The following is a 12,219-nucleotide window of genomic DNA, read 5'->3' on the forward strand; positions in this document are numbered from 1 at the left end:
GAGAAATTGTTAGAAGAATTTCCTTGCTTCTCTAAGCCTGAATGCAGCATTTTTTGCCTCCTGAAATCCCGCCCCCTTCACCAAAATGGCCATGCATAGCCTTTAGGCGGCTTTCAGAGTGCTCCTGGGGGCTGGGGGGGGGGCAGAAATAAGCAAAGAACGCCTTTTTTGCCCAATTTTACCCCCCCCCCCCATACCCAAGGAGCACTCTATAAGCTTCCTAAAAGCTATCCATACCCTTTTTTTTACGAAAAATGGTCCGTTTTCACGAAAAATTGGCCTTTTTTGCTCGTTTTTGGCCCCCCACACCCTCCAGGACCACTCTGCAAGCCCCCTAAAGGGGGGCTTTTGGGGGGGGAAATGGGCCAGTTTTTGCAAAAAAAAATGGCCGTTTTTGGGAGGTTTGCAAAGTGCAAAAACTTTTTTTAAAATTTGCCTCTTCAAAACTTTGCTGCATCTTATACTCTGGTGCGTCTTATACCCTGAAAAATACGATATATAGTAGGATGTTGCCCTGAGGTTGTGTGAAGTCTGGAAAGGAAGATCGCCCTCAGATACGTAGATTCCTCCGTAGGTGTGGATTTATTCATTATTCATTGACATAAATTATTTCCTTTCATCAGCTTAATCTGGCTAGAAGGGGAGCGGGGGCAGCCTTTAACTTCTAACAATATATTTAGAGAGAGCAAAGAAAAAACACAGAGTGGAACTGCACTTATATTCAAGAATGTTTTCCATTTCATTTTTGGTGTGGCTGTTTATTGCTCCTGATGAAATAGCTTATCCTTTCTCCATACATTGTGCCATAACTGGGCCCACTCGGTCAGAAGGGTATGTAAGCCCAATGAAAGGGCTTTAAGAAAAGGTAAAGGTGTATAAGCAGGTAGATCCACATGGCCCGGTGTCCTACTTCTACACCAAAACCAGGTACACTTCTCACCTGCTGCCCTGCCAAGTTAATTCGGCACCAAATTTTAGGATTAAAAACTCTTATTGACGGAGCCGGATCTGCACAAGGTGAAACAATCGATCAATCGATTTGGGAAATCCCACAGCTTGCAACCATGGAAAAAAGAAGTTCCAGAGAAGTGATATTTGATTTGAGCTACCCCATCTAAAGGGACGCAGTGGCTCAGTGGGTAAGGTGCTGAGCTTGTCGGTCAGAAAGGTCGGCAGTTCGAATCCCCAGCGCAGTGTAATGGAGTGAGCTCCCGTTACTTGTCCCAGCTTCTGACAACTAGCAGTTTGAAAGCACGGGAAAAATGCAAGTAGAAAAATAGGGACCACCTTTGGTAGGAAGGTGACAGCGTTCCGTGCGCCTTCGGCATTTAGTCATGCTGGCCACATGAACATGGAGACATCTTCGGATAGAGCTGGCTCTTCGGCTTTGAAACGGAGATGAGCACTGCCCCCTAGAGTTGGGAACAACTAGCACATATGTTTACCTTACCCCATCTAATAAAAGAAAGCCTCCCTGGCTGTACTTGATCCGATTTCTGGATATTTCTGGAGAAGACCTGCGGACTTCCCATTTAAAAAGAAAACATCGAAATGAAATTGCATCGTGTCCAACGTCAGGATTGCCGTTGAGATGATCCAACACCCCCTATTTTATACAAACACAGTTTTAGCAGCATTCATTGAACAGATTTAAAAGCTACGAAGGAAGTAAAAGAACGGCGTCCCCATTATTTCCACGGCAACAGCAAACATGGGATGTCTTCACTCAAATTCTTTTAATTGACATGGAGGCGTTGCAACACTGCTTAAATGCAAAACAAATTCAGGAGACAAATTTCCATGTGAAATCATAGACCAGAGCTTTCCTTGATCTGGTGCCTTCCAAAATGAGTTCTGGATTACGGTATTTTAATACCCCCGACACACAAAGGCTGTATAAAATAAGCTTTTTATCAAAGCCCAATCAGCAGAATACAAGCCTGCTCTGCTGACTCCCGTCTCAATGAGTTCGACGCAATTTATTCCCACATGTTTCTATGGTTACAGTCTGATACGTCCGCTTGGTAAAGTTTAGAACAACGCAGAAAGACGGTTCAACCAATAACGTATTATATAATAATAATAATAATAATAATAATAATAAAAAGTTCGACTTAACCCACCCGTCGATTTCGCAATCAGTGGATTTCCAGGAAAATCCCAGAATTATCAACTTATGTACAGGTTTAAGATGGACTATTTACACAGGAAGTTCGACGCAACTGAAAATCCGCAGCGAAGGACGTTTTAAATGCAGCTCGAAGTGGATCGGTGTGCAAAAACTCCTGGAAAAGTCTTCCGGCTGTCTCTGCAGAGTGAAAGGATGTTGCTTCGGACATCTGACCTCTCTGCTCCTTCCACAAAGCAACGAGCTGGTCCCTTTGCTTCTTGACAATCGGCCGGCTTCAAAAGCAATCACGAGCGCCAGAGATTCAGCCAGGAGGGGGGGGGAAACCACGAATGACCTCGACCGACACAGGGTAACGGCGTTCGCCCCTTGAGAGGCCACGGAAGAATCTTTAATGCACTACCTGGCTTCCAAGAGCGTGGCATGCGGAGGTCACAGCCGCCTCGTCAAAGAATCAGTCTCTGGTTGATAATTTTTCGGTTTATTTCCGCCAAGGCCACAGAAAATACAAATGCTTTTTCGTCCGAGAGATTCGCGTACATGTCCACTTCCTTTTCTTGTTTCTCTGTAACGAGAAAAGATGAGACTTTCAGCTCCTGGTCTTCAAAGTGGAAATAGGTACCATGTTTCCCCAAAAATAAAACAGGTTCTTATTTTCTTTTGACCTCCTGAAATAAACCCTTGGCCTTATTTTGGGGGAGGTCCTATTATCTTTGAGGTGCAGGAGGCGGCGAGCATGGTCACCTCATGGCTGCTGCTGTGTCGCAATATTTTCGGGGAGGACTTATTTTAGCGCATGCGCTGAAAAGCCCAATTGGGCTTATTATCCGGGGAGGTCTTATTTTCGGGGAAACAGGGTAGGAATTGAGCATGCAGGCACAAACTTTTATTACAGTGAACACTAACGCAAGAAGCAGCTTGTTGAGTTTAGGCAAGGATCCTACTTGTTCTAACAAGGGGCATCAGATGCCTCCAGCTTGGTAAAGCCAAGACGCTCCCTGTCGCATCCATCAGGAGGAGCCGAGGTGGCACAGTGGTTAGAGTGCAGTATTGCAGGCCACTTCAGCTGACTGTTATCTACAGCTCAGCGGTTCTAATCTCACCGGGTCAAGGTTGACTCAGCCTTCCATCCTTCCGAGGTGGGTGAAATGAGGACCCAGACTGTGGGGGCGACATGCTGACTCTGTAAACCGCTTAGAGAGGGCTGAAAGCCCTATGAAGCGGTATATAAGTCTAACTGCTATTGCTATTGCTATCAGGGCTGCCTTAACGCATGGGCCTGATGGGCACTTGCCCACGAGCATAGGGGCCCCACATTAATCTGTGTATGTTAACCCTTGAATGCACCTTGTATTATATAAATGCAGCAACATATTTATTACATATTTATTTGTTGGAAGTGCCAATAAAATAAATATATGTTTGATTTTATTGACCATTTACTTTTCTATTCCTGTGAGTAATTGCCGTAGGGGCCCCGATACACTGCTTTGCCCCGTGGCCCATAATGCAGTTAAGATGGCCCTGCATCCAGTGAAAGTCACATTGCGTTAATGAATGGACGATAAATAAAACTCATAACGGAGCCACCCTCATTCCAGATTACCCAGGTTATATGGGTGAATGTTCTTTAAAAAAAATAATTTCTTGGTAAATTGCTTGACTTTTCATCCTCTCTGATATTTCTGTATTCTGAAGTCACGCATGGCAAAGCAACTGAGTTTTCCTCCATATGTCATGGTTAAATAAACAATGACTTAACCTAATGCGAGAACCAGACATCTCAGAAATAAAGGAAGTCCTCGACTTACGACCTATCACCACTGCCGCCGTTCACTGCTGGCGGAGAAAGCTGGAGCCTTCGCTGCCGAGTAAGTGATCGGCGGTTGGATCGGTATCCCGGAATACTGCCTATCAGCTGTTCTAGGCGGCGGGGATCACCTCCGATCCCCATCGCTATTCGCTGCCGACGAACGGTGGAAGGCTCCAGTGTTCCCCAGCGGCAGCGGAAGCTCAGCTGATTGGTGTTGAATGCAACAGAGTGGAGTCCTGATGAGCCGTGTGCTGAGGCTGCAATAACATGCTGAAGCTGACCAGGCTGTTTGCTGTTTGCTGCAAGGATGCTAGTCAGATGAATCGACTGGGAGGCAGAGGCAGATTTTTTTTCTTCTTGTTTTCCTCCTCTAAAGCTAATGTGCATCTTATAGTGCGAAAAATACAGTAACCGCCTACTTGGCTCACAATGATTCTTAGCGGCTGACAGATAACACCACAATATAGAAAAAAATAAAATAAGTAAAAAATAATAACACCACCTCCCCCACCATCACTTCTCGGTGACAAAACCCTCCACCCCGCCGCCAATCAACCATTGAATGGAGTTCTATCCCACTCTTGGGCTTCCTGGACAAAAACTATGTCTTCAGAGCCTTATGAAAGAGTGAGGGCCAGTCTAATTTCTAATTCATAAAACTATGGAGTTTATCTTTTAAAAAAAAAAAAATTACAGTCAACGCAACAAATAGTTTCTGTTACCTTTTTCTTCATCGTGCTTTTTAGATGAAGCTGCCTTGGGCCGTCCCCTTCCTCTTCGGCTGTGATCCGATTGGCTGTGCGATCTGGACCTTTTCCTGTTTTCTAAGTCTTTATTTACCACTGGGTTGATCTTCTCCCTTTTGACTCTCTCGGTGCGCCTTCTCTTAGCGTCGCTTCTGCTTTCTGTGGCAAGACATTTTCAAAACAGACACACACATTGCATGCACGTTATCGGATCTGGAATGGTTCTGAAAACTTTGCCCCATCCCGTATTTTCTCTTCGGCTTCTTCAGCTTGGCAATTAGCGGGAACACCAAGTCTGCAGGCTTTCTTTAATGCACAAAGCAGAACGTCGCCATAAATCAAGTCACCCATGAATCGTTCCTTATTTTCGAAGTTGAATAAACTTGTTTTTTCACAAGAGATACTTTAGAGCAGGTTTTCCAGTAGAAGAAATGTTAATCTGCAAGAACCTCCAGATTGCCAAGCCTCAAAACAGAGGAACAGAATGAGAGAGAGACAGAGAGAGTGAGACAGAGACAGAGAGAGAGGCAGAGAGACAGACAGACAGACAGACAGACAGAGAGAGACAGACAGACAGACAGACAAAGAGAGAGAAGTAAATTAAAGTGAAAGGAAGAAGAGAAGACAACTATATCCTTCTCTACCAACAAAAAAGAGCTGGACTAATGAAAAAAATGTTTAAGGGCACATGGAGGAGAGGTGATAAAGGGAAAAAAAATGAGTTAACCAAGCCCCAGAAGAAATAATATTTCTGAGCTTAAGTGTTGATACAAGGAGAATGATATTCTATCGCATTGATGTCTAATAGAGGTGGTCCTTGACTTATGACCACAATTCAGTCCAAATTTTCTGTTGTTAAGCAAGGCAGTTGAGTCTTGTCCCATTTTACGACCTGTCGTGCCACAGTTGTTAAGTGACTCACCGCAGTTGCTAAGTTAGTAACCCGCTTGTTAAATGAACCTGGCTTCCCCATTGATGTAGCTTGGCAGCTGACTCATATTTATGACGGCTGCGGTGTCCTGGTGTCATGTGAGTCTCTTTTTTGCAACTTTCGGACAAGCCAGGTTCACGTAGTAACCGCACTACTAGCTGGAGCAGTGAATCACTCAACAACTGCGGCAAGAAAGGTAGAAAATTGGGACAAAACTCAGTTTGACAACCGTCTCGGTTTGCCACGGAAACGCAGGACTCGATTTGTGGCCGTTAAGCCGAGGACTACCTAGGCTTCAAGCCGAACCGAACCAGGTGAATTGAAACGATACCTGCAGAGGACGGCAGCTTTTCCGAACGTTTGGCATTCAGGAGCTTGCGGCTGATAAATATGTACCCACATGGACAGGATTTGCATGCAACAGGAACCTTACAAGGAGACAAGAAGAGGAAGGAGGGAGGGAGAGGGAAGGAGGAAAAGTGAGTCTCTGTTTTAATCCCTTTGTCACGAGAAACACAAGCCTAGGTGACAGGTGTACAGGTACAACCAGGATCTGTTCCGCTGAGGACTGCATGTCCTGTGTTCTCCGCCTGAATATTCCTCCCGTAGGAGGGGTGAGAAAGTCCCTGCTTGATGATGAAGCTTTGTTTTGGGTGTCAGTCCAAAGGATGAACTGCATTCCAGCTGATTTACTTCTGAATGGACAAAACTGACAAAAATCACCTGCACAATAACAAAATTACTTTTGTTAGAGCCGAGGTGGCACAGTGGTTAAATGCAGCACTGCAGGCTACTTCAGCTGACTGCAGTTCTGCAGTTCGGCTGTTCAAATCTCACCGGCTCAGGGTTGACTCAGCCTTCCATCCTTCCGAGGTGGGTAAAATGAGGACCCGGATTGTTGTTGGGGGCGATATGCTGACTCTGTAAAACCGCTTAGAGAGGGCTGAAAGCCCTATGAAGCGGTATATAAGTCTAACTGCTATTGCTATTGCTACTTCTGTAGGCAGTTCACATCCTTAGAGATGACCCACTCACCAGCAACCAACTGAACCTGCGGTCGGACCTCAGCATAGTACATAAAATTATCTGCTACAACGTCCTACTTCAGCTTCAACTACAATAATACACGGGCAAACGATAGATACAAACTCAAGGTAAACCGCTCCAAACTCGATTGCAGAAAATACGACTTCAGCAACAGAGTGGTCAACGCCTAGAATGCTCTACCTGACTTCATTGTTACATCCTCAAACCCCCATAGGTTCAACCTTAAACTGTCTACCGTGGACCTCACCCCATTCCTAAGAGGTCCGTAAAGGGGGCGTGCATAAGCGCACCAGCGTGCCTACCTTCCCTGTCCTACTGTCCCCATTTATTTGTACAATTCCCTTTGTTCAGGTCCATGTTTAGACTTATACCTGTTACCTTGCACATGTTTGACAAATAAAATAAAAATAAATAAACCACAGTGGGACTGGGTAATAATTACGTGCTTTAAATAAGAAGTGCTTTACAGCACAATTATGGATTGTTTCCACCACCCCTTTTTTTAAAAATTGTTTCAATGGGTTGTTATTAATTTGTTTTTGGCTGTTTTTAAGGAAAACAAACGCAACATGAAACCTTGGAACACAAACGAATTTTGGACTGGAAAGAAAAATGCTACAGGATTCAACATTCCTTTTAAAACTCTCCCTCTGGGTGCGTCACACACAATATTACAAGCATGGGCTAGCAGCACAGCTCTTAAAACAATCTATACATTGATGAAGACCAGTCTTTGAATGGGAGATTGTAACTGTTCAAATGCAGCTTGCATCCCCTCCCCACCTCCGAATTTCTTGCTATTAACAAAGGAGGCCATTCACTATGCAACTAAGGGTAATTAACTAGGCTGATACTCCAGAAGAGCTAGTCCTAAAAAGGGAATTTTGCATTAATGTTATTAAAAATAATTTCTTCTGAGCAAAGGACAAAAAAAATGAGAAAGGCAATTGATGCTGCAATGCTACTCGAGTCCCATTTTAATTCCAAATCGAGACACAGCATTGATGGATGCATTTCCTCCTTGTAAAAAGCTCACTGTCAGATATTAGGAGAGCATAACAGAATAAATTTCCCCATCGCACACGACATACTAATAATGTTCAGATGCAGGCTTCCAAAGGAGAACAGGGCTATGATTCAGTCTAAGCAGCTCCTGTGTGTTTCTGGACAGATGCTTGGATCGCATTCCAAACCTCGCTTTCCCCAAAAATGGCATTTTTTTCCTTGGCCAATAACTAAAAGCTGCCATTTTCGTGAATACATCAACCTTCAGCTGCCTTTTTAAGTTAAGCATTACAAAGGGTTTCATTGACTTGTGTGTTCCAAGGGCCTTTTTGTTTATTTTATCTTTTTTTTTTTTTCATTTGCAGGTTTGATCTTAATGGTTTCTGGAATCAATTACAATTTAGCTCACATGAATGGGGAACAGATTTTTTTAAAACAACAACAACAACAACAACAACAACATTACAAGCCCACAATTTTAGGGTAGGAATCCAAAACACAGTGAGATTTCTCCTGCACAATGGTGCATTTTATGTCAATGCCAGTTTGGCATTTGCTTCATACACATTTTCAATCTGCAGCAGTGTGTCCTGATTTTAGAAATTCTCTTTTTTATAATAGGAATTGAGGGGATAGCTTCAGCTTGGAGTTGAGCCTTTTTAAGTGCTAAAGAGAGCTAGTATATTTCAGTTTTGCTGAATACAGCATAAGTCCTCCTAGTCTCATTTTTACATTTCCAGCCTCCTTTGCAAAAGGACAATCCTATTTCATAGAATTTTATTTTATTGAACAAGACAACAATGACATTGAATCTAGAAACAGCAGCTTCTGGCTTCTTTCTGAAGGTGGGGTTCATTACAACACCAAGAAATTTATATGAACATATCTGCAATCACAAAAGAATTCTCATATATATATATATATTTATCTTGACATTGAATATCTCTCCCGGGAATTCTTAAAAACTACGACGACTTGGGAGGGTATATTTGATTCCAGCTCCCCCAAGCAGGAGAGCAGTTTATGATCTGATATTTTCAGGAAAAGAAACAATTATAGGACTTTTCGCAGATTAAAAAAAAGAAAAACACCCCCAAATGCTTTTCATCACAAGAGCTATAAATAGCTCCTCGGAGGCTTTCAAGAACACTGGAGCAAAACAGCGTGAGCTGCTCGGAAGAATTAGCTTATAAAGCACTAAAATGAGGCCTTCAGGGAATGGTTAAATAAAGCAAAACTCCACCATGACACATTTATACCACAGTGAAAGCTCTCTTAATTTTGCTTTCTTTGGTCATCGTCCAAGGGCACCCCCCCACACACACACACACGCACAAAGGAGGAAAATTGGTTTAGGTTGGAAACACTATTTCATGCCCAGTTTAACGTATCAACACTGGTAAAGGTCTACAGAACACACACCCCACACACAAAGACATGTCACAAAAATACACACGCAAGGCGAAAAATGTAAATATCTGATGAGAGCGGTACAAATTGTGCTTTCTCGGGAACAAACAGCTCTCCGATTTTGGTGGGAATACGAATCATCTTGTTCTGTGTCACCACCTTGAAGGTTAGTGCAAACGCAGCTGTCAGTCACTGCAACTTCACATCAGCTCCAAAACCTCACAACTGAAATTGATCCAAGGGCAGGTTTCTTCCTCCTAAGAAGTCCAGGGAGATTGGCTTGTCATTCCTTGATTGAAAGGAGGACCAGCCTTTGTTTGAACATGTTGTTAAGTGGGTTGTTCTGCTCTGCGTACCTGGGGAGGGTCATGTTCAGATCTAGGCTTCCCCAAAAAGCACGAGGCAGAGTCCTGGACAAAACCCCTTTTATTAAACAAATGTGAATTCCTCTCATTCACATTCAGCAAAGGCCTGGCAAACAGTCTTTCAAAGGAATATTTATGACTACAAACCTTATCTATTCTCGGAAAGCTGCCATGTAAATATTGTCCAAATGAGGTGCTGTGCAAGGAAAGTCTGGGCACAGAGTCTCTGAGACTCACGGACAGATCTTCACACTCCTGAAATGAATCTAACGACGGAATGAACGAATTGTTCCCTGCAAAAGCAGCCCCCCCTTTCGCTCCTCTTTTATTTCCTATGGGAGGGGCCAATCACCTTCCACCTGTGACTTTACTCCCAAGTCTACCCTGATTTCTGAGTTGTTCTTTTCTTTTGGCAGCTCTGCGCATGCGCACACGGGGAACAGGCTCCAGTTGTTCCTCTGCCTCACTGCTGTCTAGCTCCGAAGGCAGCTGATCACTGCCAGGCGGCCTCAGCCCCATCTCTGCCTCTGACGAAGAGCCTTCATCTGAGCCTTCCCCAGTCTCCAGGATTGGCTCAACCTCCTCACTGTCCGACTCTGCTGCCAACTCCACTGGCAGACCACAACAGGTGATGGGTTCTGGAATGGACCTTCAGGTGCTGCGGTATTTTGACACTCTGGATCGAGTATACTGATAGTCATCGACTTACAACCACAACTGAGCCCAACATTTATGTTGCTAACTGAAACATTCGTTAAGTGGGTTTTGCCCCATTTTACAACTTTTCTGGCCACGTTTAAGTGAATCATTGCAGTCGTTAAGTTAGTAACCCAACTGTTAAGTGAATTGTCAATTCCCCGTTGGCTTTGCTTGTCGTAAGGTTGCAAAAGGGGATGCCATGACTTTGGGATGCTGCAATTCTCACAAACACAAAGCGGTTGTCAAGCATCCGAGTGTAAATCACATGGCCAGGGCGACGCTGCCATGGTCATAAGTGTGAAAAATGGTCCTAAGTCCCTGTTTTCAGTGCTGTTGTAACTTTGGACAGTCACTATATAAGAGCCGAGGTGGCGCAGTGGTTAAATGCAGCACTGCAGGCTACTTCAGCTGACTGCAGTTCTGCAGTTCGGCTGTTCAAATCTCACCGGCTCAGGGTTGACTCAGCCTTCCATCCTTCCGAGGTGGGTAAAATGAGGACCGGATCGTTGTTGGGGGCAATAAGCTGACTCTGTAAACCGCTTAGAGAGGGCTGAAAGCCCTATGAAGTGGTATATAAGTTTAACTGCTACTACTACTAAATGAACTGGTGTTGAGGACTACCTGTATTTGACGAAGTTGCCAAAAAGAAAAGAAAGCTAACAAGATGATGTATTTTTATCACTAAACAGAGAACTCTGTACCGTATTTTTCGGAGTGTAAGACGCACTAAGATTTTGAAGAGCCAAATTAAAAAAAAACTTTTTGCACTTTGCAGACCTCCCAAAGAGAGCCCGTTTTTTGGAAAACGGGTCCACTTTTTGCCCCCCCAATATATAGTCTTTAGGAGGCTTGTAGAGTGTTCCTGGGGGCTGGGGGGGGGATGAGCAAAAAACGGCCTGTTTTCACTCATTTCTGCCCTCCACAGCCCCAGGAACACTCTGGAAGCCTCCTACTGCACAGCCATTTTGGTGAAGGGGCGGGGTTTGGGGAGGCAAAAAATGCTGTATTCAGTGTATAAGACACACCCAGATTTTCACCCTCTTTTTTGAGGGGAAAAGGTGCATCTTATACTCTGAAAAATACGGTATGTAATACTTTTAAGTCCAAGTAAAATGCGCCACAATATAATGAGTATCCTTCCAATTTTTCAGAACCTTTTGGCTAATTCCACCCATGCTATTTGTTAATAAGCCTTCCCATGGTTTGATTTTGGCTTATCAAACTTTGTGGGACCACGTTAGCATTAGGTATCACTTGAATCCTGGGTACCAATTAGGAGAGAACACTAAACAGCTAAATCTTCTCTCTGTGAACTCCACCTTAAATCTTTGACAGATGTAGTTCTTCTGGCAGGCCTGGAATTTTCTTTTATTTATTTTTGCCTGGTTTTCTCCTACTTTCATTTTACTTTACATTCTGCATCTGGAAACCCCCAAAACCTTTTTTTGGACATGTCCAATGGTTCTAACAAAGTATGATTCAATTGCAATTTGGGTTTTTTTAAAAAAAAAAAAAACCACAGACTGATATGACTTACTTTTGTATGTTTTGAAAAATGCCATTAATAACATTAAATGGGGTGGGAGGGAAGAGATAAGATTATTTTTAAAGGGAATGTTACTAATTGCTAAAAGGACACGGGGATTAAAAACAGCTTCAGCCTTAGCCAACGATGACGCCAATGCAGAAATGAAACTGCACGTCGAATAAAAATTGCACATTACAGCAATAATCTCTCCACCTCATCTTAAGGCGCCCTTTAGATTCTTCAGTGCTGTTTTTGTAGTCCTTCATTAGGCCATTAACAAAACACAGCAACCACACTGTAGAATAATTAAGCAGCAAGCTGTCAGGAATGTAAAAAAGTAGTTTCAAAACACACATTATGTGCACATTTAATATGTGTAATTTCCCCCCCCAGTCTGGCATTGGGAGATCTTAAAGGAAAAATTATGTTTTCATTGCTGTTTATCCTCATTGTTGAAGCATGGAGGAGGGGAATCAGGATGTTAAGAGTTATTAGTCATAAGGGAAATTGCAACCATTTAGCTTCATTCTGATTCTCTGTTAAAGCT

At 43.4% G+C, this 12,219-nt stretch overlaps 1 protein-coding gene across 1 annotated transcript in view; it reads right to left on the bottom strand.

The window, feature by feature from the left end:
- Positions 1-1,717: 1,717 nt before the first annotated feature.
- C14H16orf87 (chromosome 14 C16orf87 homolog) overlaps positions 1,718-12,219 on the bottom strand; it is a 91,500-nt gene continuing 80,998 nt past the window's right edge. The window contains exons 2-4 of the mRNA XM_032231135.1: positions 5,950-6,139; positions 4,664-4,846; positions 1,718-2,693 (exon numbers count right to left, since the gene is read on the bottom strand). Coding sequence (XP_032087026.1) covers positions 2,575-2,693; positions 4,664-4,846; positions 5,950-6,139 — 492 coding nt within the window. The 3' untranslated portion in view covers positions 1,718-2,574. The remainder of the gene's footprint in view (positions 2,694-4,663; positions 4,847-5,949; positions 6,140-12,219) is intronic.

This window comes from Thamnophis elegans, chromosome 14, assembly GCF_009769535.1.
Source record: "Thamnophis elegans isolate rThaEle1 chromosome 14, rThaEle1.pri, whole genome shotgun sequence".
Taxonomy (NCBI): Eukaryota; Metazoa; Chordata; class Lepidosauria; order Squamata; family Colubridae; genus Thamnophis; species Thamnophis elegans.